A 26,265-nucleotide genomic window follows, 5' to 3' on the forward strand; every position below is an offset into this window, starting at 1 on the left:
GTTTTCAATAGTAGTTTATTTACTCACTTATAAACACTAGAGTATGCAAAGCAGTTAGAAAATACTACTAAAACGAAAATTATTCTAAAATTTTCAGGGATTTTGCTTGAGGGTGAAGGAAGGCTAAAATTATTAGCAAAAAGACTACTCAATGCTGCCAACCAGCCTGTTAAAACCTAAACCTGGACAATTTAAACAAAATTAAAGCCATGCTAATTACAAAAACTTACCATGAAGTTCCTTGCAGGGGGGTCACAGTTAGTCTTTGGAGGTCCAAGAATACCATTTTTAAGTGTTACTCAGCAGAAGTAGCTGGTAATAGTGCAAGTGCTAAAATGCAAAATTCACAGATGGTACAGAGTTTGGAGATTATTCTGACTTAGGTGCAGGAAAAAAAAAAATCTAAGCAACTTTTTGCAGTGGGATATGAACAACAAAAGTGTGGGATTACTTTTCAGCCTTAGTGTTTAGAACCCCTCTTCAAACCCTTTAAGATGGACATTGAGACCCAGCTGATTTTTTAATACTGCAAGTGGAAAACTAACAGTAGTGCAGTTTTGTCCACTATTTAGACGGTCTTCTATTCACAAGCCTCAATATAATACACAGTAATGAAGATAGAACTTGAAAAGTTAAATAGGTTAAAAACTGTGTAAATATCCATATTCAGAACGTTCATAGCTACAGCATAGTAGTATGGTGTATAAAAAATACGGATCAACCTTCCGTGGGTTTCAAGCGCAAGTAGATTAAACAATTCCTCAACTCCTACTGGCAGTGGAAATGATCTTCCACCAGTTTCTGCTGAAACATCCTGCTCTTTGTTAAGAAGCCGCCTCTTAATTGACGCTTCTGCACCTGTAATAAACTTCGTTTTTCAGATTAAGACTTCCATCAAAGTCTACGTACATTTACTAATGCTTTATTCAGTTGGAAAGTCTTTCCTGTGACTAGTTTTAAACATGAGTTTATAGCTTTCTTCTGGGCTGAAAGTGTTGCAGAACCCTACTTCCCATGAATGGACTGGTCTAAAAACAAGTTAAAAACATCCATCCCCAAAGGAGATGTTGTGGACAGAAATACATCTTGACAGTGTTTGTTTCCCCCAACCCACTTCTGATGAGGAACTCCAACTCCTAAAATACGAAGTAAGTAACGTTCCTTGGTACAGATGCAATCTGGAGGGAACTGCTTACCATTCTAGGTGTGGACACCCAAACGTGTGGGAACTGGATTTTAGGTATATACGTATCACTGAACAGTGCAAAAATACAGTGGATTAAAGTTGGGTGTCGGGTATCGATACATGATGAGCGGTGGCTCCGTTTGACTTGTCAACTTTTAGAGCATGCTTATCTGAAACAAACCGAATTACTGCAAAAAAGCTTTACAGAAGTTCATCTCAAAAGGGCAAAATTAATTAACTGCTATGAATTCTTTGCATTCAGGGCTGCAAAACAAAGACACATATTACTTAAATCAGTTTTATTTAAGAATTTCCTACAGTGACAAATCTTATAAAAAGCATCCAAACACGAAACTGCAGCAAACAGCATTCTTATGGATATCTTACAGACAGTGGAACTTCCACCCTGGAGAGGCACACTGAGCTCGCTAGTGATCTCTGCTACTGCAAAGCACACCACAAGCTCAATGTTCTCATCACGAACCCCATCATCTTCAAGTCACATTACCACACTTACAGATCATTAACAGAAAAAAAAAACAAACACACACCATACAGCATTCACAGCAGTTGACATAAGGGAAAAAAAATACAAATATTCATTTCACGTAACACATTCAACTAATTGATTAACTAGGTATAAAACCCACTTAAAGTCTTCCACATATGGATGTCCTTTGAATGCAATAAACACTCGTACTTTATTTGCTATCATTGCTCTCCGCACACTCTCTCACCAAAGCCACAGGATTGAGAGACATCTCGCCAAGTAAAATAAAATCCCATAATGCACCACCAGGTCTCTGCATGCGCTCTCTCCTTTATCTCGCACATACCAGCCCTCTCATGCCTCGGCACCACCATCAATCCCACACAAGGTTTCAAAAGTTCAAACAGCCTTCTGGTTCCATCTCACAGCCTTGCGTTCATAGCGTTGATACGACTCCATGAAATAAAGAGTAGCGGATAAAAATGGAACACCCACCGTCTAAGACGCAGCATGTGCGGTGTGATGAAGTATTCTTGGATGAGAAAGCATGTAGACAGAAGTATTCCTAAGGCAGAATATTTACAGCACTGCTTTCAATGAAGTGCTTCTTCCATACACATTTGAAATGAGATGAACTGCGGAGATTAAATGAAGCCTTCATATCGTACTTTAGTATGGAGGGGAGACAGTGTTAAAAAAAAAAAACACAAACGAAACAAAAACGACACCGTGTTCTCCAACTGGGGCACTTGGAGAGTCTTATGGTGGGATCAAATTAAAAACAAGAGGGAGAGAATGCTGTTTCTGACCAATGGTTTCCATTTTGAACATGCAAAGAATTCAGGTAGCCAGGAAACAAGGGATAAAGTATTACAGGAGAACCTTTCCTATCGATTGTAGTGTTAGTTTACCTATCGGGCAAACAGCAGTCCGCTTCCAAACATTCAGTATTCCAACAAGATATGTAACAAAACTTAGAAAATTCCTTTTACCTTTCTTTTTCTTTTTTTTTTTTTTTTAAAAAAGAAAAATGTCAAAAATACTGCTGAATATACTGCACACTGAACAAACTGATTTGGAAAATTTTAGTATATATGTAATTTACAGTATACTTACCACGAGTTAGAAAAATTTGATTTCCCACCATAGAGTCAGTATGAGAGCCCACTGCGTCTACATTCCCCAGCCTGACGATTTGGAATCCATGCTTGAACCAAAGCCTCCGTTAAACCCACTGCTGGAGCCCGCGTTCGAGGCCGAACCCCAGCCTATCGCTGCCCCCGAATTGGAACCACCGTAGGAGTTATTTCCTGAACTAAAGCCCTGGTTCTGCTCCCGCTGCATGTTGCCTTGAGGCTGGCTGTTTCCCGACGGCCCCGACTGGTTCTGCTGACTAGCCAGCATGCCCATCATTCCCCAGCTGCTCTGCAGGGCTGCCTGTGCTGCTGCCATCATGGCAGGGTTGATGCTAAAGGCTCCGAAGTTCATGCCTCCACCCATGTTACTGCCCTGGTTGTTACCCAGTCCTCCCCCACCTCCTCTGCTGTTGCCAAACCCCCCTTGATTCCCAAAGCCTCCCGGATTACCACCAAATCTTCCACCTCTCTCTAACTGTCTATTGCTATTGTGCTTAGGTTCAGCATTGGATATATGTACGCTGATTCCTTTAATGATCAAGTCCTCTCCACAAAGAGATTGGGCAACCTATAAGAAATAAGGGATTGATTAAATATATGTTAGACTTCTTTTTTTTAAATGTTAGTAGTACAAGACAAAAAAAACCCACATGATTCTGAGCAGATATTTAACCTGCAAAGGAAGCATATGCATATACTTAATCCAATTTGAAGTGTTTTATCTTTGCATTCGCTACTACACTAACTGCAGTATAAAAACCCGTCTGTACAACAGCATCTGAAAAGTGTAACCTTAGACAACTCAATAAATCAAATCAAGCGAATACCACTGGAATTCCCAAGACAGTGGACAAGGCAGTGTTCCATGTGTAGTTCCAGCAATAATGCTTTATCAAGCTACTGAAACGTAGGCTGTCTAAATATGAAGTTATAATATTTTAAGACATACCTGATCATCTGCAAATGTAACAAAAGCAAAAGCTCGGAAGGGTTTAGGAATGAAGACATCTACCACTTCTCCGTACTGGGCAAAGAACTGTCGGAGTTCATCTGCTGTCATGTCCTCAGTGCAGCGCCCAACAAACACTTTTCTGCTACGCAGAGGTTCATCAGGACTTTGCTGGAGAGAATTGGAGAGGAAAAAAAAAAAAAAAAGAAAAAAAAAATCACAGCTGTCCTTGAGAACGAACCTACATTACGATAAAGGCCCCTTTTAATCTAGCCTATTCCGAGGACTGAAGATCAAGAAAGTTTGAGACTGTAAGTTAAAGACTTAAAAAGCTCTGTTCAGAGAACATGCCTACACTTTGGTACAGGTGGAGAAGAGTCACAAGAAAATGAAGACAGGAGCAATACACAAGAACAGGGAAAAGGCCACTGTGGAAGGACGTTTTTTTTGTGGGTTTTTTTGGTAATAACTGTATATATACACGCAGGAAATAGACAGAAGCTTCAGGTTCAGTTTTGAATTCAAAGACTCATTCCGATCTTCCCTAGGTTTGTAATTCTGCTTGCTTTATTCTCCATTTATTCATGCAGCAGACATGTTAAGCAGGTACTGCTGGACATTAAAACACATTCTTTTCAGATTTCCATCTGTACTTAATTCCCCCCACATAACTAGCTATTTTCCCAACATTTCTTGTTCACTTCCTGCTCACCCACCTCCTCCCTATTTTCCTTCCTTGGTCTCACTTGTCCTGTCCATTCACAGACTGAAAAGCCACATCCAAGAGTGGATTATTAATCTGTTCATCTGCTCACCTAAGACAGCTGCTGAATAAGGGCACTTTGAGTGTTTGGTAAAAATAAAACTAGCAATAAATGCGAAAGTACCTTAGAATTGGGAAGTTTACAGTCACACCACCTTCCATCTATCATGTGCCGCTGAGACATTACTTTCACCTGGGTTTCATAATCCGTAAACCGAACAAAACCAAAACCTTTTGAGTGGCCAGTTTTAATATCCTTCTTAACCTAAGACAAAAAAAAAAAAAAGCAGATTTTTTAAAAGATCACAGAAACAATATATGCCCGTGTGACTTAATGACATGCTATTTACCAGTTATCTCCTGTATCAACCTTGATATTAAGATCACCAGAAAAAGTACACAAAAAGTTTTGATTATCTCACTGTATATGCCTCCATTTTCTTAGGAAAATTACTGTAATATTATATAGTCAAAGAAGGGGCCTGTGACACTTATTAGCTTGCCTTGAGCCCAAGCATAACCAAAAATGGGATATAAATATTTTGTAATATTGTGACGGCATCGCCAGACCAGCTGTATAAGCAACTTGTCCACCAAAGGGACAAACCCGTGTAGCTGCGCACAGGAGGCATGCAAGCAACAAAAGATAAAGAACAAGCCAAGGTGAGATCCCCCTTCTGGGAGGACAAAAACATCACGCATGAAGACAGAAAAAAACCAAAGCAGGTTTGTCTTCCGACTTCTGCCACCAAAGAGCCCTCACGCCTGGCCAGGCCACCTCGGCGGCTAAGGCCATTGAGGTCCCAGGCATCCATGCTAACCAAGCAGCACCAGGTCCACGGTACCACGTGCACTCAGCTGAATCAGGAGATGTGCGTTACAGACTAACAGCCTGGTGTAGGCAGTGATAACACAGAAGTAACTGTTAGCGTGAAGTGTGCTGTTACGGAACGAATTAGTAAAGTTCTGTTTGAGAGTTTATCAGTCTTGTAAACAATCTCATCACAGCAATCTCCAATTCCTTAACACATATACATATATATAAACACACATACAGCTGCAATAATTAGTAATATAAATTATAAAGCTCTTAAGAACACTGTACCCATTAAGCTGATCTGCATGAATTACCACTCCCAAATATTCCTGACCATCTGCACCTACGCAAGCCTGCAGCTACAAAGCTCATGGAACAAAATGCAACCTAGGAACAGAGACACACAGCTTCAGATCTTCGAGTTTATATGGCTCTGTTTGTTTCTACTGGCTTCATCAGAAGACCGATTTCTACCTAATGTCCCTCCTTACTTGGGCTGCAAAAGGATTTTACCTGCACCATCAGAACTTCTCCAAAGGTACTGAAATATTCCTTTAAGTCTTGTTCGGTGGTTTTCCAGGGAAGACCCAAGACTATTAAATCTGAAGTCTTCTGTACTGCTCGTTTCACTTTCACGGCTGATGATGCATCTGTTTCGTCCATTTTTCTCTTATTATCTGAATATAAAGAAGTACATTAGACATCATCCTCAACTCTGGAAATTGCTTCCACTGATTATGAACCACATGGTGTACAATCATAGACTACGATGAGAAAGAGTACAGACTACAAAAGAACACATGCCAGCTGCTGGGAGCTCAGTATTACAATCCATACCCAACTGCTTACAAGAATAAGGACAGAAGAAAGAACAGTCTACATTTAAGTCCTCCTCCAAAATGCCATTTGACTGAGTTAGTTTTGCATTAGTTTACTAAAGTATTATCCAGTAACATTCACAGTCCTATAAGGATGTGGAGAAGACAGGAATTTTTAACAAGAATATTTTGTAAGCAATTTACTTCCTTCCCCTTTTTTTTTTTTTTGGGGGGGGGAGCGGGGGGGCAGGGTGATCAGGCTCCTGAGCATTTGTTTTAAATGGTACCTCTGATCAAACCATGGCTTGAGAAGCAGCATCTGTGAGTACACAGAGATCCCATTACACCACAGTCTTCAAAGGTCTATATAAGGCTGTAAACCCTCCAAGGATAATGCAAGACTGTCATTAAAGTGTTTGTATGGGTAGAGAGTTAAAAATCTTACTGCGTATCTGAAAACGCAGCAGGGTCAGATCTGCTCTGCAGGACAGATACATGAATAAAATCGCTGAACTTCTGTAAACGAGAGGGTTCAACAGTAATATCGTAGGCATGTTAAATTAGCAGTGACTCACACAGACCTCTTGACTGAAAAAGCAAGCTTGTACAAAAAAGCCAAAGGAACGAAGACAAACCTTTGGGATAATTAACAACATAGACCAGGTTTCCCCATCCGGCTTCCGGCGCGTGCAGAATGCCTTCCACCAGCCGGACCCCCCTCATGCACTGCGACACCGGGTTCCTGTAGCGCAGCCCGCACGCCCCAGGGAACTGGGCGGTCACGGTGGACAGCAGCACGGTGCCGTCGTCCTCCGAGGGGATCTCAATGGGCTCATCGTTCTCGTCCTCCGTCACCCGGATATACTCCGACATTTTTGCTGGAAGTTACTAAAGTATAGGAGAGGGGAGGAAAGCGGGCGTAAGCCATCACCTGGTTTCCCTTGATTTGGTGTTCATCTTTCTAGCCTTAAGGCATAAGCCCATCTGTATTTATTACACAACAGGGTACACCGAAATGCGTTATTCGTTGACGTTAGTGCCTCGGGCCCTGCCGTACCGACAGACACACGGACCAACACCTCGGCCCATCCCGGAGGCTGCGGAGGGACCAGCATCGACGGCTCCCCGAAGTACGGAGGAATGTCCCAGGGCCGCCGCAGCCTTCCCCAGCGGGGCCGGGACCGGTGACGGGTTGGCGGGCACAGCCCCCCATGGCCCCACCGCCTGCCTGGGCCCGCCCAAGCCCGCGACCTCCGGGCGCGGCGCGGCCCGCCGCGCCCGCCACCGCCGACGGCCTCGGCGGGCCCCGAGCGCGCCCCGCTCACCGGCCAGGGAAGGGAGGGACGTCCCCGGGAGACCCTCACCGCCTCCGCCGCTCACCAGCCCGCTGCCCTCCGCTGGCGCCGCACAAAATGGCGGCCGCGGCCCCCTCAGAGGCCGAACCGGGCCGCGGGGCGAACCATTCCCAGCGGCGGGGAGAAGTAGCAGCGGCGCACGCCCGGCCGCGGGGAGTGCCGTGGGCCTGACCGCTCTCCGGCGACGCGTCGCCCGCGCCCAGCCGGAGCCGCGGGCTGTATTCCCGGGATGGGGGCAGTGGCAGCGGCAGCAGCCGGCGAAGGGACCGCTCCCTGCCCCGCTCCCCCCCAGCGGCGGGGCCGGTGGTGCGGCCCTGCCCGCGCCTGCGCGAACCGCGCTGCGAGCGCGGGAGCTGCCGGGAAGGGGCGGTGGCGGGGCGGCTCCGGTGCTGTCCGTGGGCCGCGGGGGGGCCTCCGCCGGGGATGGGGGCGAGGTTTCCCCCCCCACACACACACACGTGGGGCCGGGAAGTCCTATCCGGGCCCGGGCTGAGGCCCTCCGTAACGCCGCCCCGCGGGCCGGGAGGCGGCTGCTGCCGGTAAACGAGGGCGATAACGGCAGAGCCCCAAACCCGCACTGCAGTCCGGGCCGGCCCCGGGGACTCCGCGTCGGGCCGAGCGGCCCAGACTAAGGCGGGTCTCGCCAGTGCCAGCCTGGCGTTGGGAACGGCGGCACGCAAAGCCGCAGGTGGTGTAAGGACCCGCTTTCCCGGTAGCGGCCGTCGCTCAAGGTAAACGCGGTAGTTTGTAAGGGACCCCACGGCCGTACCGGCGGCTCGCAGAGACCGGTCAGGTCCCGCTCTCGCGGGAGAGGGGGCGCAGGACTTTGTGCGAACGTCAGCCGCGCTCTCGGCCCCGCCTTCGTAGCCCAGCGCCTCCCGGGGCAGCTCCCCGGGGCAGGCGGCCCGCGGAAACGTCTGAAAAGGGATCTGCGGAGGCAGAGGAGTGTGCGGGAAACGGAGACTTCCCGGTGTGCAAAAAAAGCCTTACCAAAGGGCAGCGATCCCCTTCTCTCCCATCCCCGTTACCAGAAAGACAAGAATGAGTGCACTTAATTTGTAGCCAAAAAAACCCTTAAAGTTAAAAACAAACAAACCACCAAAACCTCCCACGCTCCTTCTAACAAGCCCTAACCAATGAAGCAGTTTATTCAAGGAAGATGAGGGGTCTCCATCACTAGAGAGGTCTGCCATGAATGATCTTAAGTGTACCAAGAGCTCTATCAGTTGGGCAGGAGGAGACACCATATGCACCTTAAGATCCCTTTTTCACAGAACACGATGATAGCGTTAGAGATGCTGAGTACAGCATTCACTGCTGTATCTGAGCATCAGCCAGGAAAGTGCCTGCATTTAAGGTTATCTTTAACATTAGCACAGGAGGCAAACCCTCCTGCCAAAAGACACAAATCAGTGATACCAGCTGAGGCATGTTGCCACTTGAATAGCATCTATTCTGCTCTTGGTAGGAAGGGTTCATCCGACATGTCTCTGTCTGCAGATCTCCTGCAGGCATTCCCTGAGGATCTTGGGAAGAACTAGATTAACCAGGCTGACTAATGCAGACAGTTTCATGGCAGCTCAGTTCTGTATATCATATTTAGTGTATTAGTCTGACACCCTCCCCCCCTTCCCTAACAACTTGTTCATCACTCAGAACTGATGTCTTCCTTAATTATTCCAGATGTTGGGGGGGTGGGGTGGTTTGCCTCTCCCCCCCATTCACTGCCCTGCTCTGACCTGGTATAAAACAGGTCAACAAACAATTCTGTAGGATTGCTAGAAGTTAAAAAAAAAAGCTAGTAGTTCTAGCCCTGTCCTTTAATACCTAGTAAGTGTTTGCTATAACATGGCTTAATCCTCTCTAGACCCAATCTTCCTTTACTTAATGGAAAGACTAATGGGTTAAGCCTTATTATACAGTATTACAAATTTCTGAACTCCAAAGCCATTATGGCTAAGGGACACTCATGTTCTTGCTGCCACTTTTCTGATTCTTTAAAAAAAAAAGTGTGCAGAAGAGCCCATCTACATACATTTTCCTAAGCTGCAGTCACAGGAAGGACTGCTAGCTGGGCTACCGTGCCAAGCCTTCTCCTGCTTGTCTCTCCTACACAAGTCTCTGTCCAAAAGAACCACACGGAGAAGAAAAACAATGTTCCTGCCACCATGGTATTTTCCACCTGGTCTGGTTCCTTTTATAAGGTTAATCATCTGCTTTCAGTAGCATAGCCCTCCAGATAAACACTTTTTTTTTACTGTTAATACTATAAAGCTATAAATTAGTAACTGTTCTACAGTTTTAATAATTTTGTATCTGGATAATTGCCATTCCACATCTCCAAGTTATTTTATTCTGATACTTTAATAATAAGCTTGTCTGGTCCATCAATCACAGTCACATTAGTTACAGATGTCTCTGGTACGACTTGCAACACAATCAGTTTTCATTACAAGATACATATGAACAGGAAGCCACACAGGCTTGTCATTAGCAGAGCTGGAAAGTCCTGCCTGCCATTGTCAGAGAGAAAAGAAGTGCACTGCAGAGCTTTCTCTAACCAGCTCTGCTCTGCGAGTTAATCAGTAGATTGGACCACGCTATTGCAAGGAAAATAATTCTACTACCTTCTTCGCCCTCCTCTGTTCCTTTTTGACACTCATCCAGTCCACATGTGGGCTGTGTTCCAAGTGCCCACCTAGGTGGCCTTCCTTGCACCGGTCTCCTAAAAAGAAGTAAAAATAAGTCTTATCAGTAAGGAAAGATGACCGTACTTGCTAGGAAAGGCTAATCCAGTGCCTTGCATTAATGTATTCTGCTGAGTATTTAAGACTCCCACTTCAGTTGCAAAAATTGGCTCCCAGCACCACTGAAACCTAGCCCATCTATGCCCATGTAACTTTAGACTCAGCCTTATCATTTAATTACCATTTTTCAACGGAGTTCTGAGAGAACCTGACTAGACACAGGCTAATGTGATAAGCTCATGCTCCATGTAGGCGTTCCCCTTAAATTCCTACATTTTCTAGTCATCCACAATATACATCCCAAATCCAGTTCTGGTGTTGCCAAGTCGGCACGGAGATAGTCAGCATTGTTTGAACATGCTGTGAAGACTGAGCAGTAATTGCAGCATGTCAACATTACCTACTGCACCATTTTGAGTCAAAGCTATAGTTTAGCAATCCCACTATTTGAAGAGGTTGTCATGGCATTCAGCCAGAGTGACCTCTATCTAACAAAGCATCTGGTGGTAATTTCACTAATGAGCAGAGTAAGCATCAACCCTGAACTAGATTTCATGCAGGTAAAAGCTTGAAGAGAGCAATGAGCTTGATGCAGCTTGCTGGCTGTAAGACAGGGAAAGAAGGGCAATTATTCACAACAGAGACTTCTGCCCCAAGAGCTTGTTCCTCAGTTTTGGCAACAAACAAGCTTAGAATTAAACAAATGTTACTATCCATATTCTGTAAGCTGGGATTCTTGCAGCAGTTTCCTTCTGTTATTTTGCATTATGATTAGATTTAAGTTAAGCAATTAACAGTAGTATTGCTCTTGAAGTAACTACACCAGTGGGCATACAGCTAGTTAATTCACCAATTCCCTCACACTGGCAATTCGGAGTGCCCATGGGTGTAGACAAATGCAATACCGTGGTACTAGCCATCATGTATATTGACTTAAGTGTGCCCACAGGCACAAAACAAAATGCAATACAATAACTATTTGCTGCTCTAGGTTAAGTGTGCTCATGGGTACAAGCAAACTCAGTGTAATGATCAGCTGTTCACCCTCCCAAAAGCACTTGGGATGAAAAACAACATCAATGGGCATCTAAATATAACCTCATGATAAAAAAAAACTACACAACTGTGGGTACTGAAAAACATGGAGTGCTTAGGCCTATTTCTAATCACACAGCAGTAAAAAGCAGGAGGATTTAATGAATGATGGCATGCCAGCGTAGTCAGAATCTGGCCTGATTTTGCCAATAGTTAATAAATCCTACCTCTTGCCTTACTCAGTGGAAGTCTTTTTTCAACATCGAGTTTCTCCTGCTTTATTCTGAGTGTAAGGAGGATGAACACAGTTTCCCCTCTCTGGACACGAAACAAGTGTTCTCTGCAGAAAAGTCTGAGCAAATAGAAACATTAGATTCTCTGTGTTGGTTCTCATTCTAAATACATTTAGCAAGGGAAAAAAAAAAAAAAAGCACATTATCATCATATCCCTAGGACTGTGCCCTTAAGTAGTCTGCTTCCTTTCAGTCAGCCTTACCCTACTCTTTCATACCTAAGCACAATCTTCTCTACCACATGCACCAAATAAAGCCCACCTTGAATGCAATTGTCTGAAGGAGCAGGACACCTTTCAGTGTATTTATTTCTCTTTGTAATTTAAAGCCATTTAAGCCTCTAATTAAACAGAGACTATATCATAGAAAAGGAGGCGCTGTTCCCTTGAAGGAACAAGATCAGTAGTATTTCTTTTTTCCTAGCTACAATTGAAAAATCCATTCACATGCAATAGAAGTAGTGCTTTAAAATACTTACTTTTTTCCCCTTTTCCTTTGAAGGAGCTTTCACCACACCCACAGGGACATTTACAATAATTACTTCTTCCCCTCCCCAGAAATACCTACCATAAAGACAGCTTTCCATACAGAAGCACATTATCAACATAAAAATTTACTAATACCTAGCAGTCTAGAAACAACTACTAGAGAAAAGCTTCCCTTAAACAAAATAAGCAGCTTCCACCCATGTAAAGTACCTGGAAAGATCACTTAGTCCATGGTTCTCACAGTAACACTCCTCCTAATCCCCTTAGTTGAAACAGCATCTAAGACTTCATTATAATGCCTGAAATATTTCAGGCAATTTTCCCATGATCCTATAAAGCCGTGATTTCAATTACCTCACTTTTAATCCACCTGAGATGGTTTAGTCCTGTTTCTTAAAGAGGCAGAGTTTCCACGTTCCTTTTGGTTCATGTCCTTATTTACTTAACTCTTCCAAAACTGATTAGAACAGGTGATGTGGTTTTTAATCTCTCAGCAAACACAATCAAAGTCATATTTTTTACATGCTTGGCTCTTGTAAAGACCCGGAAGGACTCAGTGCCCATCAGTCTGGGTCCTTTCAGCCCTAGTAGCTGTTTTGAAAAAAACCTTTGGCCATATTTCCCTAACTGACACAGTACAAAGAGTCACTGCTGCTGCTACTTGTTTTACCACCAGACAGATGTTGAGTGTTAGTGGGACAAGAAACAATCAGAATAGGCAATTAACTTATCTGACAGTGAGGCTGATTAGATTGCATGTCTTTGAAGCAGCTGAGGTCAACCATCCAGGTGTGGTGGTGTCCTGGCTGCTACTCAACAAACCCAGCCCCACTATACAAAAGGATCGGCTTGGGTGGGAGCTCTGTTAGGAACTAAAAATGTTATGTAGTAATTGGGACTCCAACAATGATGACAAAAGGCCCCTCTGAGCTCCATAGCTACTGCTGGCAATCGGGTGCTGACTGCTACCTTTGTTTCTGAGCTGTGAACCAGGGTTCAAAGCACAGCAGTGTGTGGTATCTGACATCTCCACCCTCTTGTTTGATTGGTACCTGTGGGAACTGTCAAATGTTTGCATCCTGTACACAAAGAATGCAAAATTAACTTCATTCTGTTTTGTTTGGCAGAATCTCATCAAACCATCTGCAAGTCACCTCCCTTGCCTTTCTGGACCATCCACAGCAGAGCCTGGGAAGAATTTTTGCCTGTGATTCTCAGAGGTATCTAGTCAGTTCCCAGAGCTAAGTTCCTGGTGAAGATGTGCCAGGCATCTTCCAAAGGAATTTGTTGCCTCTTACAGTATACTGGAGCTGGGATTCAGAGACTTTTTTTGCTAGATTGCGTAGTAACTCCCAGCATAGAAGAGCATGAACTTCTGTCAGCACAAAACCAAAGGACAAAATCCACAGACTGGGAACTGTGCTAAAGAGCTAGCTTCGTGTCTATAAAATTGCAAGTGTCAGCGTGTGACAGATCCTAAATACTGAACACAAACATTAGTATTTACACTGGAGGTTGGAAATAGACTCCTTCAAAGGTAAAGACACAGGTGGCTTGGGTAAGATGTAGCAACTATTCCTGTAAGACCTGGAATAGTGTGAAGGACAACTTTGGCAGGATCTGTTCAAAAGCTGTTTTGTCTGGTTTTCCTTCTTTGTTTTTTTCTCTTCTTTCAAGGAGTGGGCAGACAGTCTGGGGTAGTTTTTTGCTGTTTTTGAATGATGCACACTGAAGCAGGAGCTCAAGTATAAGACAGACTGTTTTTAAAATGGTTAGGTTTTACTGCCTGGTGATATTTTTTCGAAGTACATTTACTGAAGATTTATGTAAAATCTATCTTTTGTCTACTTAAAATATGTCAAATGGATGTACAGGGCAAAATTTAATGCATATGGGTTTTCATTATTTTAAATCATTTGCAATATATATGATTTACTATGACATCAGACACTTGTTCTTTGGCTGTCCACGATAAATTGAGGCCCACCCAAATTTCCAGTCTTAGCTATATTTCTGCATTCCCTCCCCCAGTATCTATAATCTCTGTTCTGTGATTCTTCATGTAAATGACTTTCAACAAGGAAAGGAAGAGAACACATAATTTGCCTTAATACAGGTAATTTTGAAAGAGGAGCAAGACCTTTACATGAGAAATAGTTGACAGCTGTGGAAAGGGGCGAACTAATGCTCATAGAACAGAAAGTCATTCTTGATGAGAGTGGCGAGAGCTACTGATCAACCAGATGTGACCAAATGGACTTTTTGTGCAGTTGAAACTGCCAGAGGTGATAGACTTCTATCTTTCTCTTTCTGAATCTTTTCATGTCTTTTTAGTGCCCTTACATTTATAATGCAATTAATCCAACTCTGGCCAGTTAATGTTGTAGGCAACCATTTGGAAAACTGAGGTATTGGGGTAAGCCAGGTTCCCCAAGGTCATTCTGAAAGTCCATAGCCCAGTTTCTCATCCACGGATGTCATCTCAACACCTACTAGGTCAACAGACACTGCTGAGACTCTAATTTCTACTCATGAAATTGAAAGACAGTTAAGTCTGAACGAAACATTGTATTTTTGCAAACTTCCTCCACCCACACTACATATCTCAGTCTTGACACAACTCCCTTCCCGCTCTGTCAAAGGATTTCACTGTTTTAACAATTTCATGCATTATTGCTCATGCATGTAGTTTTAAGAATACATCCCAAATTTGACCTATCTAAAGATTTGTAGCAATTCTGAGCAATATCATAAACTACAGCAACATCCTAAGGCGAATCTTACTTCTGACATCCAGGCTATCTGTCCAATCCCATAGCTACAAGTGTATCTGACAATGCCCATTTATCTCTATTTGCTGTCTTTCCCACAGTGCTAGTCCTAAACCAAACAACAGCACTGCCAACAATCTTAACCCTGAAATCAGAGCAGGGTTAGAGGATGTGGTGGGCCTGCATGTGCTTGCCTTCATTCTAGCTTCCAGTGGCTCTGCCACGATGAGATCCAATTGAGAAAATCTCAGTGTAGTTCTGATTTATGTGCAAGAGTGCAGAGGGGAGCAGAAGCTTTTAGTATCTTGGGAAGCAGTTAGGAATTAAGGCCAAAGAAAGGACAGTCATGTCAATTACATCCTAAAAAAAGAAAACTTAAGTGAAAGTCCTGGCTCCTGAACTGTTTCTGGGTTGGCAGATGTTCACAGTTCTCTTGGCAGATACTGTAGAAAGCTCATGGGCCCATTTAGAGCCCCTCCCTTACACAATGGCATCAGTTTTACAATTTTGAGGGAGGCCTAGTCGGGCTGTGATATTTCAGCATTTTTCCTGAAATAAAATTAGGGAATGCATTTAATATTTTAACATCTCTGATGATCTCTTGTCAGGAATCTCCACTGAACCCAGCACTTCACTCCAGATGTGGCTGAGGGAAGAAAATCTCATGCAAAGTGCAAGGCTGACACCTGGAGGGGACTGCTGAGATGCAGCTAGGAGAGTGGAGGAGTTAGGGATTCTGCAACACACAGCTTGGGTTAGGAAAGCTCAGAGGGGGTGGCAAGATCCCAGGTTTTGGAACTGCTCTTTTCTAGTGAAGGGGTGCTTTAGATATTCTTTCCTCTCCCCTTTTCCAACAATAAAGAAAAATCCAGATTTCTGTTTCAGATTTTCCACGTCTATTTTCAGGAGTGGAGAAGAACACAGAAGCAAACTCTGTGTCATCCAGTTATTCACTTCTTCCATGTTCAGGAATATTTGGATCAAAACTTACCTTGCTCAATAAGCTGCTACAAATAATGCAAGGTTATTTTTTCAGTTGATTAGTCTAATGTATTTGAATTGCTGCATATCAGACTTCCTGCTGCTTTACCATTTGTGTAACTCTGTACTGTGTGTTTCTGGAGTACAGACTTGCAGGGCAATTCCTACTGTCAAAGCTGCAGCTGGAAGATTTGGCATTAGGTAGAGCTTGTTCTTTTCATGTCTGGCTCTGCCAGCACCCACGGTGAGGCTTTTCTTGAAGCTGATCCTAATCAAGGACTGCACGGCAATTTCTGGGACAAACTCTTCATGCTTTTGGAAGTTTGCTTTCCAGCCTGGCAATCACCCATTCATAGCACTTACTCAAACCTTTTCAGTAATCTCTCTTCTCTGCCAGGAATTGTCTCAGTATTTGTGAATGCTGGTTTTCCTTGATCTAATTTTAGAATATGTTAATAACTGCACTATTTACTGTGCTGGCATTACCATACACTTAGTACCTCACGAATGCAAAGATTATATGTCCATTAAATCTCCTTAATTCTCTTTGTCATTGCCAGTGTGGTTCCAATCATCGTAAACTTTGCTTAGCAGTGAATAGTTGTTTATGGAAATTAAAAAAAAAAACAACTAACAACCCAACAACTAACAGTTATTTTCAGAACTCTTACATGCACTTCTACTAATCCACCCGCAGTATACCTCCCTGAGTCTCCATACGTCTTCACTGGTGTACCTCAATGCTGACTGACTGCGTATCTTTCTCTTCTAGCCTTCAGACTGCTAAAATATCACCAATATTCAGTTCATCCTGATGAGCATACTAAACTACTCCATACATTCCCCGCCCAGACCAGCAGAATGGGTGAGCCATGAAAATACTTGCTCCAGTCTGGGGAGTAGAAGAGAGGCACGTTGCCAACTTCAGTAGCAGCACAGGACATTCGGTGTGCTGGAGGTGCTTCTTTTCAGCCCAGAGACCTGGAAAGTCTTAATACCATCTCTGTGGCTACTGTTTCTTCAGTGCTTCTCATTAACTGTGGCATGACTCTAAAGAGGCAGTAACATCTTTCTCCCTTCTCCACCCCAACAATATTGCCAACGCTGGATTGCCAGTTATGCTGAATTATACTGGACCACTTGTGGTTATTCAGTGATGTAGACAAATACCAATTCAAGATCAAGGGTGAACCCTGGCCACTAAACTTGTTTAACTTGTGACTCATTCCAGACTTAAAACCTGGCTCTTGCTGACATTTTATTAACCCAATTTGTCATCCTCCTAACCCCCATTATCCAACCCAGGCAGATTATTTACTTTGAAAAGATGTGTAGATAGCTTCCATGCGAATCATAAGTAGATCCAGGTGCCGTAGCTAGATTCCAGAGGGAGCTATAGTCATGAGATACATGTGCTGGTAAAATAACTTCTATCCTAGATACTTTGAAACTCAGTGACATTCTCCCTGTTTAGATATTGTCTGGACTCTCATTCCTGCAAAGCAGCCCAGCACCAATATGGTTAAATGTCTAAGTACATACCTTCAGGCCTGTGCGTGGTCCCAAAGAGATCAGCAAAGGTAAATTTAAGCATATACTTAAAGTTAAGCACATGCTAAAATATACTCTTGCTTTGGAGTCAGAATCAGTGACTACCCCCTCCTAAGCAACTCCCTTTGAATCTTTGCATTTATCCCAAAATAAAGCATTCAAGTCAAGAATTAGCTTGCTGTCTTCCAGAGAATTCGTCATTTCCAGTTTGCAAGCTTGAGGAGAGAAATCCAGGAAGCATCAATAAATCCACGTTGACAGCGGAGTAAAGAGCTGCAAAAGGAGTAACCTGTCAGTGTAATGTGACTTAATTTCTCAGAGAAAGATCCTTTTTATAGATGAAATAAAAATGCCAGCAAAGTCAAATAGCAGGAAGTGTCACACTTGACTGTCTCAGTAGGACAAAAAATAAATAAAAAGAAGGCAAGGTAAATGACATGGTTTTACATTTAGCAAGGGAAGTAATAACTTACACTGAGAATAATAACATACACTGTGAGTCTATGCACAGCAACCTGAGTATGCCGAAGGTGTGTGTTCCCACATAACGTTCATTTAATCTACACATTTTTACTTAGACAAAATGAAGGTTGTGTGCCAGGGAGTTTAAAGATTGGGTGAGATTCACAGTTTGGACATGAGGGGGCAGTCTTACCTACAGTTTATTGATGGCAAAACTCTGCTGTGTAATATCGAGGCAGGGTCATTACAGGCAGTTTGGTTTGGCCTCCCAAGTTGCAATGTCAAGATCTGCAGCTTTGTCCCTTTCTAAACAAGGGACCCATCCAGGCTTTTCAGATTTCCTTATTCAAAGGGTGAGCACTGTCCCTTTAAATAAGCACAGAGATCTCAGTCCAAATGGGGAATGAAGCCCAGGCTCCCAACAGTTATGAAACCTTCGTTTTAGAGCTTGCAGGCTTAGGGGCCGCTGCTACACTCCGAGGTTAATAATCAGTTTTAATATTCACTTAGGGGGCTGTAAAAAAGAATGAAAATTTCCTAATTTGAAAATGGACTTGATTGGCAGCTTTATTATCTCTGTAAGGTGCGTGGCATTCCACACAATCAAGTCATTTTTTAAAATAATCTCACTGCTTAAGTTGTACATGCTGCTAATTGCATTTTAATAAGTCTCTTTAAAATCTTTCCATATTTTTTAATATCCTAATATTAGATAAGTGATTGCTGGGGACACTGGAGGGCACTGAAGTTTATAGAAAGAGAAACACCATAATGAAGCTTTATTGGGATGGCATCACCAAACAATTGCTGTGATAGCAACACTCCCAAGCTTGGAAAAGTGCCAGACATTCCCCCCCTGGAACTGACTCAGACACTAGCCTCTCTGGCTCAGGACTGACGCAGAAAATGGATGCTTTCTGGCTCATAAAATGGCCTCTTTCCGGCTTGGAAATGACTGAGGAACTGTCCACTTTTGATTTGGAAAGGACTTGGAAACTGGTCTTTCTCCATTGAACGATGACTTCGAAACGCACCTTTTTTTTTTTTACTTGATTCTGGATTGAAACTATAAAAGTGTTGTTTTAAATTTGGCCAGGACTAAACAGAAAGAAGAAAGATTTTTTTTTTACCAGCTTTATGCAATAGCAGAGATTGTGAAAGGCTTCAATGGGAATTAGAAAACCGAGGCTGCAAGTAGAATAGATGAACTTTCCATCTCGAAGATCAAACCCACTTAAAATGAGTGTATTTGGAAAAAAACTACTATGGTGTGGGGTTATTGGGTGTCTATATCTCACACAGAGGACATGGAGCATTATCCAAGAACACCAATAGCAATCCAGACTTAATCGCTCTAAAATTAAAAACCAAACAAACAAAAAACCCACCAAAAAACTCAAACGACAGTGGGACCGAACTGACAAACTCCAGATTCAAGCACCTCAAACAACAGAGAACTTCAAACTCAGATTCAGGCTGGATCCTGCATGTGTATCCACAGGGTCAGCTATTGCAGCAGTTACAAGCCAGTGGTGCAAGAAGGTGCTCCACAACATTTCATGTGCAGAGTCCAATGTTTTCTGTGGAAAGTCTGCCTTTAGATTCAGTGCTGTGCTCCCTATATATTTCAGTTGTGTTTCTCCAAATTATGACTGTTGGGCAACTAATGTCACTTTCAGTGTAATTTAACAGCATCATCCATCGTGGGGGGGGGAAGGAAAAATATAATCCCAAATTAGTGTGTAACTGGCTTCTAGGGAACTTGACTGGGATAAAGGGACTTTTTTTTGCCAAAACAGAATGACGATGCCAAATCTTACATTACTTCCCTGGGCAGTCTGTTCCAATGCTTGACAACCCTTTCCATGAGAACAATAGTGACTTTAATGTATTGCGTACTCTTATATGTTTTTTTCCCCTAAGTCTCATCTTCTGAAATCATACTATAATAAATCACAATGTCAGCTCTGGTTTAAAAAAATCAAGCTTCTAGCAGTTCACTATTAGTAAAGAAAACCAGAAAAAATGTTCTATCTTCTTGAAGATTCAAAACCTAGGAAACACATACAGAGAATCCATAACTGGTTTTTTTTTTTCCTTTCAAGTCTCATAATACTTAAGTAAAGTTGGTTTTTGGAACCCAACTATGAGTTTTAATACTTGAAATGGGCAATACTGATATAAACATCTTGCAGTAGTTTGTTTGAAAGTGAGCCATTTTCTGACTAACTGAAGATCTGTTTGTCTATCCATGTGTTTCTTCTGTACATCATCAGAGAATCCTTGGACTCGGTCCATCATATCTTTAGGTCTGATCTTATTCCCACTGAAATCCAAAGGAGTTCTGCCACTGACTTCCAGTTAAAAATGGATCAAGCCCAATTTTACCATATAGTCTGAATAAGAATAGTTTGCCTATTAATACTAAATTTCTTATTACTAGTCGTGTATCTTTCTAGTTTGAAGGTGTATGAGATGCCACTGTAGAGAAACCAATGTCTCTGACATTAGCCATGAGATAGAAAAGAGTTGTCAGTTTACAAAATTTCCTGTCTTCCTCTCTTCTCCCCCCCCCCCCCTTCTGAAATAAGAGCAGAAGGTCTTGTTTCACACTGACAGGCTGGGAGGCACATGTTCAGCGAACTTCTGCACAGGAAGTAAATGTCCAGGTCATATTTATCCCTTTTTATGTGGTTCTTTTAATCCCCCAGATTGGGTTTCAGAAGAGTTTTACAGTTTCAGTTTTACAAAGCAAACCTTCCTTTAATGTTGGCATTTTAAAGAAAAAGCTTCAGTCAAAACATGTGTGTTTTACATCAGCCAGATGTGACGTTTGGGGGAGTGGGCCACAATGTGGCAGCCAGCTCCACTGCGAGAGCTGGCTGGGTTGGTGTTGGACATTGAATGGGAGCTACTGGTCCCAGGTTGGGGAATCAGCCTCCTGGCTCTCTCACCCAGTGCAAAAAATTATAAAAATGATAATAATGATAATAAAAAAAGTCCCTGAGCAAATTAAAGATCAGAGCATGGCCAGCATTGCTATGACTTGCATCCCAGTGGCCCATGTGGCCACATTTGAGAGCACAACCCTGCTGTGCGCAGACCTGCTGTGTACAGGCCTGTACACCCAGAAATATATTCTCGGCTAAAAACAGTTAAATTAAAGTGACATAAGAGGTGTTAAAGGCAGCAGAGGCACACCAACATGTCTACAACACTGCACCAGCAGTCAGTGGCTACTCCAAAAATAAAACCTGTCTCTGTATAACTTCCATTGAACATCACTGTCCCTGTAACCTGCTGTTTCCAGGACCTCATTTTTGTCATTTTAATTGAAAAATAAATGAACAACAAAATGCAGGAATCTGTTACCTTTCTCCAGGGCTTACCAGACAGCCATGCTAGGGGGGGGCAGGTCCTGTTTTCAGCTGTCCTCTCTAAATTGGGGCCAGCTGTGACAGGGTGAGGTCTTTTCTTCTACCTTCAAAAGCCCTTCCTGGAAGTATTGCCTCAGTGTGGCTGGGGTTTACACCAGAGAGATGTTTTTTGGTAGCTAGTGCTGTGTCTGCTGGGTCAGGGCCACCTTGGAGACTGTGTCTGTGTGAGGCTGAGGTGGAGATGCCTGTTTCAGGGGGCCCCCTAGGTGGCCGCCATTTCCCTCCATTTTTGCCAGTCCAGCAGGCAGCTGCCAGTACCACAGCACAAGCAAGCATTGGCCTCCTGCCATGGGTGTCTTGCATCATTGTCCAGGCAGCAGTACCTGGCCTTGTCCTCTACATGGTGCCATGCTGGTACCTCAGTAAGTCGGGATTGGGGCACGCTGTTCCCCCGGCTGCCATTTTGTGACTGTCGGAGCCCTCTGAGTGGCTCCTCAGGGATTGTTGCTGCTCTGGGCTGGGGCAGTTGGGGAAGAGCTGAGGCAGAACTGAGAAATCCTAGGCCTAAAAATTCATCTTATCATTGCGTGTGGCCTCCAGACTCCTCAGACAACGGGTGTCTTGCCCTCCCTGCGCTGCCTCCTCACAGGTCTCTGACTTTCCTTGGGCAGAAGGCCCCTGAGGGAGAACCTTCTGGAGGCAGCCTGTGGCAAGCTCACCACAGCATCACTTCGGGACAGCCTGAGGAGAGACTTCTTCCAGAAACACCACTGCTGGTGTCACACCACACTTGGTGACACCCGGGACAGACTTGGGGAGGTTCGGCTGCTGTGAAGGACCTGCCTGTGTGGCACAGGCAGCCATTGGGGAAGCAGCTCTGTGCCTCTGCTCCTGCACCAGCAACGGGTGAGTATTTGCTCTATTTCCAAAAAATGCATCCCCACTTAAGCACCTTTTCTTGATCAGTAAGCTGCAGGGCTGGCTTTTGAATCCTCTGAAATAACAGCTGTGGTCTCTTGAGTTGACACCATTAATTTTTTACTTTAAGTTTTGTGTCAATCCAAGGTCACTGGCCTCCAGGCCTGGGCTCTCCATTGATCTCCTTGAGTGATATAAATAGGTTTTCAACAGAGTTGCCTGCTTTCCTGACTGTAGCTAGGTATAGATTTTGTTTTTACTGTGGCTAAATGGTATGGTCAGATGGCTTGCAGTAAATTTGGCAGGGGGTTAATTTAATGTCCTGGAGTCTGTGTTACTGGATGGAGTTGGGCCGGAGTATGTTGTTTCTCTGGGGTGAATTTGAAGTAGGTATATATTATAAGCTATTCTGTACAATATATCTCTTCATAATATGCTTGAGAAGAGCCTGTAAGACTGGCTTATCCCTTTGTGAGGAGCTGGATTGAGCAGGATGGTATTTAGGCATTGGGATTACCTGGATGATGCACTGGGCTGGAACAACTGGCTGCCTCTTTTCCTGGGAGCAGGTGAAATGCCATAAAGACAAGGAAACTTGGGTATGATATGCTTTGACTGGATTAGTATAAGCTTTTTGGACTGACCATACCAAGGCTGAAATGTCTTTTAGAGGGTTTAGCAGGCACTTTTTTTGGTGGAAACATATTTTGCTCTCAGAGTTGGTTGGATTTGTGTAAGTATGCTACAATTTTTTACTCAACCCATGTGCCCCCATTTCTCTTTGGCTGGTAAATGTCTTGATAGATAATACAAAGAAATAAATATAAACATATGTGGTTGTGTTTTTTCTTTTGAAGTGCATGAGTATTGAGAACCTGATTGTTATTTATTCTTGGCTGTTCCTCTTATCCCTACTCCAGCTTTTTCCATCTTGTTAATTGACATGGTTGCTATCAGGTTCTACATAGCATTTTTTAAGGCCCTCTGACAGAAGTTAAACTTAAGCTGATACAAGTGGCAGAGATTTGTGAAGCTATCTTTTGGAAGTGCCAATTACCAGCAGTTTTGTCTGATACCACTTGTATGTATAGCTCTTTACCATCTCTGTAAAGTGGTGTTGAAAATGAGGAACAGCAGGCTAAACTTTTTTCCCGACGTGGATTAACATCTGACCAAATTCTTGGCTGAAAACTACTCTATCAGGTGAAAGAAACAAAACCAAAACTGTTATGATAGGAAATAGCCTAATACACAACAAACATTGACTCCCCTTTCAGACCACTTGCTCCTTATGGAGTAGGAAGACAGCCATAGTGTGACTGACTGATGTAGGAAGAAGGGAAGGTGGCTTTCCCTCATCCCTTCAGATCACAAAACTCATACGACTAGGAGGAAAGTCTAACAGATGTGGCAGAAATTTAGGAAATAAAGGATTAGTCCTGACTTTGCCACATATTGTCTATGTGACTGGGTCCATTTCATTCAATTTGCCATTTGCCTGGCTTTCCTGTGCAACAATCGTATGATGCAGAGAGGTAATAGGAAAAAAAAAATCCATCAGTAGCTGTGAGGCACTCGGCTGCTGTGGTCAGATAAGTACCACAGTGAAGGAAACTCCTCTAAGTATCTATTAAGGACAGCACTTCACAGGACTATTGCCCCTTCTATCCAAGGTGCATGAAGTGTTCCATCAATGTTACTCATATTCCTTCAATACTCCTGAGAAGCAACGCATTATAAATCCCATTTTACAGATGGGCGAACTGACTTTTCCCCAAGTCCCAGAGTGGTTCAGTGACAGAGCTGGGAATGGAACCATTAGACATTTTCCTCTTCATGACAGCTCTGTACAATCCTGGGACTCATTTATTTTCCATATTAAAAAAGAAGTAAACAAGTATTTTCTTTGAGACCCGCTGAGGATGGGGGATTGGGGAAAAAATGGAAGTAAAATTAAAAATAAAATTACATAAGTCCCCACTGGCCCTGAGTTGTCCAGTCTCCTTTACATTCACGCTTCTCTTTGTTATGTTTCCTTGAAGTTGAACCTCCCTAGAGAAGGGAACCTCAGAGTTTCTGGTACTGGGAAGAAATGCTTCAAGAAAAAGAAAAATAATCGCAGCTGCAATGTTAAAAATAAGAAGCTAATCAAAGGCAGCCCATGTGGGCGCCACTTTCATCTCTCATCTTCAAAGAGGTGCAAACAAACATTGTCGGCGTGCCAAGCAGCAGCCTCAGCGGCTGATGATCCCATTACTCCTCCAGCGTCCACCCTCCCCTTCCATGCTGCTGAGCCTGTAGGCATGGGACTCCAGGATCACTGCCAAGGTGGGAACCTCTAGTCACCAGAGGGGAAGCCACATATGGAATTCCTCTGTGGATCCAAATTATTTCATAACAAACATACTTGTGCCCTGTAGATCATTCCTTGTACTATTGCCTTTAGAGTCTTTCTAGTAACAATAATAGCATCTCTCATTCCCTGAGATGCTGAAAAGCCTCTAGATCAGAGGTTTTGTTCTGGTGTTTTGGGGGGTTTTGTTTTCCAAAGATTGGGTTATTATTAAAAATAATATCCAGGCTCTGATGAAATCCAGATGTACTTAGTGCAGTGGAAGAGTGTGGGTTAGTAGTTAAAGTGGTGGCACTTGGGGAATTTGCAGTACTGGTTCTTTGCCGAGCACTCTTGAGAACTTGCCTTGACATCAATGCAGCTAATATAGTTGTGGCTCAGTTTACCCGAGTTTACTTGCCTTGACATAAGCCTGGCTGTTCCTGCACACCCTAATGCAGTCCATGTCGTAATAAGCTAACTATCTCTGAACAAGCCAGTTAAAGTACCAAAATCAACATATAGTGTGATGCTCTGCCTGGGCTAATACAACTTCATAGCAGAGTAATCTTAAGTGTGGTAATACTGCTACATTGCTCCTACTTTCTGGATGAGAGCATTCAAAGAAAACTTGGGTCTCTGTATATGTATTGTATGGCGCAACATAGGGTAATCTATCTCAGATTAAGAGGCCAAAGGATAAATAAGGTAAGGGGACTGAACTCTTCCCCAATACTGAGATTTTCAGTGGATGAGTGAGAGTGAAAAAAGATAATTTGTCTGTTTATATCGCCTTGCTTTGTTCAGGGCACGAGTGAAACATTGCTCATGGATACTGACCTCCTACAGAGAGAATCCTATGGGATGAGGCTGTAAGAGACCCATTTAACTCCTGGGCTCTGCCACTGCTCTCGTGAGAACTCTTAGGCTGCTTCACCAGCTGCAAAACCCTGATGTTTTAGATAAATGACTTTGAAAGCCATAGATTAAAAGAACTAGGTATTATTTCTCGGAATTAAACTGCATCTTGATGCTGCCAGAATCTTGGCAGAGAAGATGCCTTTACCACTTTGTACCTGTCTGGGGCTTTCCTGCTCTGTTAACCTCATGAGCAACATTACAGTAGCTGCAAGAACAGTTCACTGGTGCGGTCATCCACCCACATAAGCTCTGTGGGGCCTGCCCTGTGTTCACAAGGAAAGACTGGGAGATGGAGGGGAGGGAGTAGAATTGGATCCAGTTCATCATAATGAGGAAAGCTTGTCCCAGCCAGGGAAGGATTCAATTAGGAGGCCGGAGGAATATGGATGATACAGGGAGGGCACCAGGACATCTGGGGCTGCCACTGCTAGCAAGAATAAAGGTGCTTTGCATAAGAACAGGATGCAATCATAAGGGAAGAGAAATCTGCTCCCAAGTAGCACTGATTCCCCCTCCCCTCTACAGTGCACAACAAGGTACAGATTAGACCATTACACCCAGGGGAAGCCACAGAGTCGCACTCTCTTTTTCATGGACAGTAGCAGGAAATCGGTGGATTGGAACCAAATGAGAAGCCTGACTCAAAACAGATGTGACCCCAGGGAGATCAGAAATGCAGAGATGTTTTTGCTTTGACACATCCGCCAGTGTTGAGGGTGGGGGAAGGCAGAGGGTGGCAGCAGCCGATTAGATGCTGCTGGATTGTATCATGCTGGTAACAGGCCGGCTAGGTTTCAACGCAAAAAATTATAGGAGACCATTCTACTGCTACAAAGTCAAAACCATGAATGTATCCCAAATTTTAGCTGGCTCAT

At 43.5% G+C, this 26,265-nt stretch overlaps 1 protein-coding gene and 1 long non-coding RNA gene across 6 annotated transcripts; one reads left to right on the forward strand and one right to left on the reverse strand.

Annotated features, from left to right (window-relative positions):
- Positions 1-1,470: 1,470 nt before the first annotated feature.
- TARDBP (TAR DNA binding protein) lies at positions 1,471-7,596 on the reverse strand. Of its 2 annotated transcripts, none has more exons than XM_076356452.1 (6): positions 7,485-7,596; positions 6,795-7,047; positions 5,855-6,018; positions 4,649-4,789; positions 3,762-3,932; positions 1,471-3,380 (listed from the first exon to the last, which is right to left on the reverse strand). In XM_076356452.1, exons 2-6 carry the CDS (start codon positions 7,030-7,032, stop codon positions 2,850-2,852), a joined length of 1,245 nt encoding a protein of 414 aa, XP_076212567.1. In that variant the 5' UTR covers positions 7,033-7,047; positions 7,485-7,596; the 3' UTR covers positions 1,471-2,849. The 2 variants fall into 2 exon arrangements, with proteins under 2 accessions (XP_076212567.1, XP_076212568.1); XM_076356453.1 differs by having other exon boundaries at positions 7,524-7,591.
- A 316-nt stretch (positions 7,597-7,912) lies between these two features.
- LOC143169018 (uncharacterized) lies at positions 7,913-21,202 on the forward strand. 4 transcript variants are annotated; one of them, XR_012996825.1, is made up of 3 exons: positions 7,913-8,245; positions 13,205-16,694; positions 17,304-21,202. It is a non-coding gene; the product is annotated as an uncharacterized LOC143169018 (long non-coding RNA). The 4 variants fall into 4 exon arrangements; XR_012996826.1 differs by having other exon boundaries at positions 13,205-13,614; positions 16,602-21,202; XR_012996827.1 differs by having other exon boundaries at positions 13,205-13,297; positions 16,602-21,202.
- Positions 21,203-26,265: the final 5,063 nt, after the last annotated feature.

This window comes from Aptenodytes patagonicus, chromosome 19 (assembly GCF_965638725.1).
Source record: "Aptenodytes patagonicus chromosome 19, bAptPat1.pri.cur, whole genome shotgun sequence".
NCBI classification, from domain to species: domain Eukaryota; kingdom Metazoa; phylum Chordata; class Aves; order Sphenisciformes; family Spheniscidae; genus Aptenodytes; species Aptenodytes patagonicus.

Excerpts from the sequence above, each read along its gene's own strand:
- TARDBP (XM_076356452.1), bottom strand. The coding sequence starts at position 7,032 with ATGTCGGAGTATATCCGGGTGACGGAGGACGAGAACGATGAGCCCATT. Across the intron at positions 3,933-4,648 it reads GTAAACTTCCCAATTCTAAG|CAAAGTCCTGATGAACCTCT; the intron begins GTACTTTCGCAT and ends AATTCTCTCCAG. Across the intron at positions 3,381-3,761 it reads TTACATTTGCAGATGATCAG|GTTGCCCAATCTCTTTGTGG; the intron begins GTATGTCTTAAA and ends TATTTCTTATAG.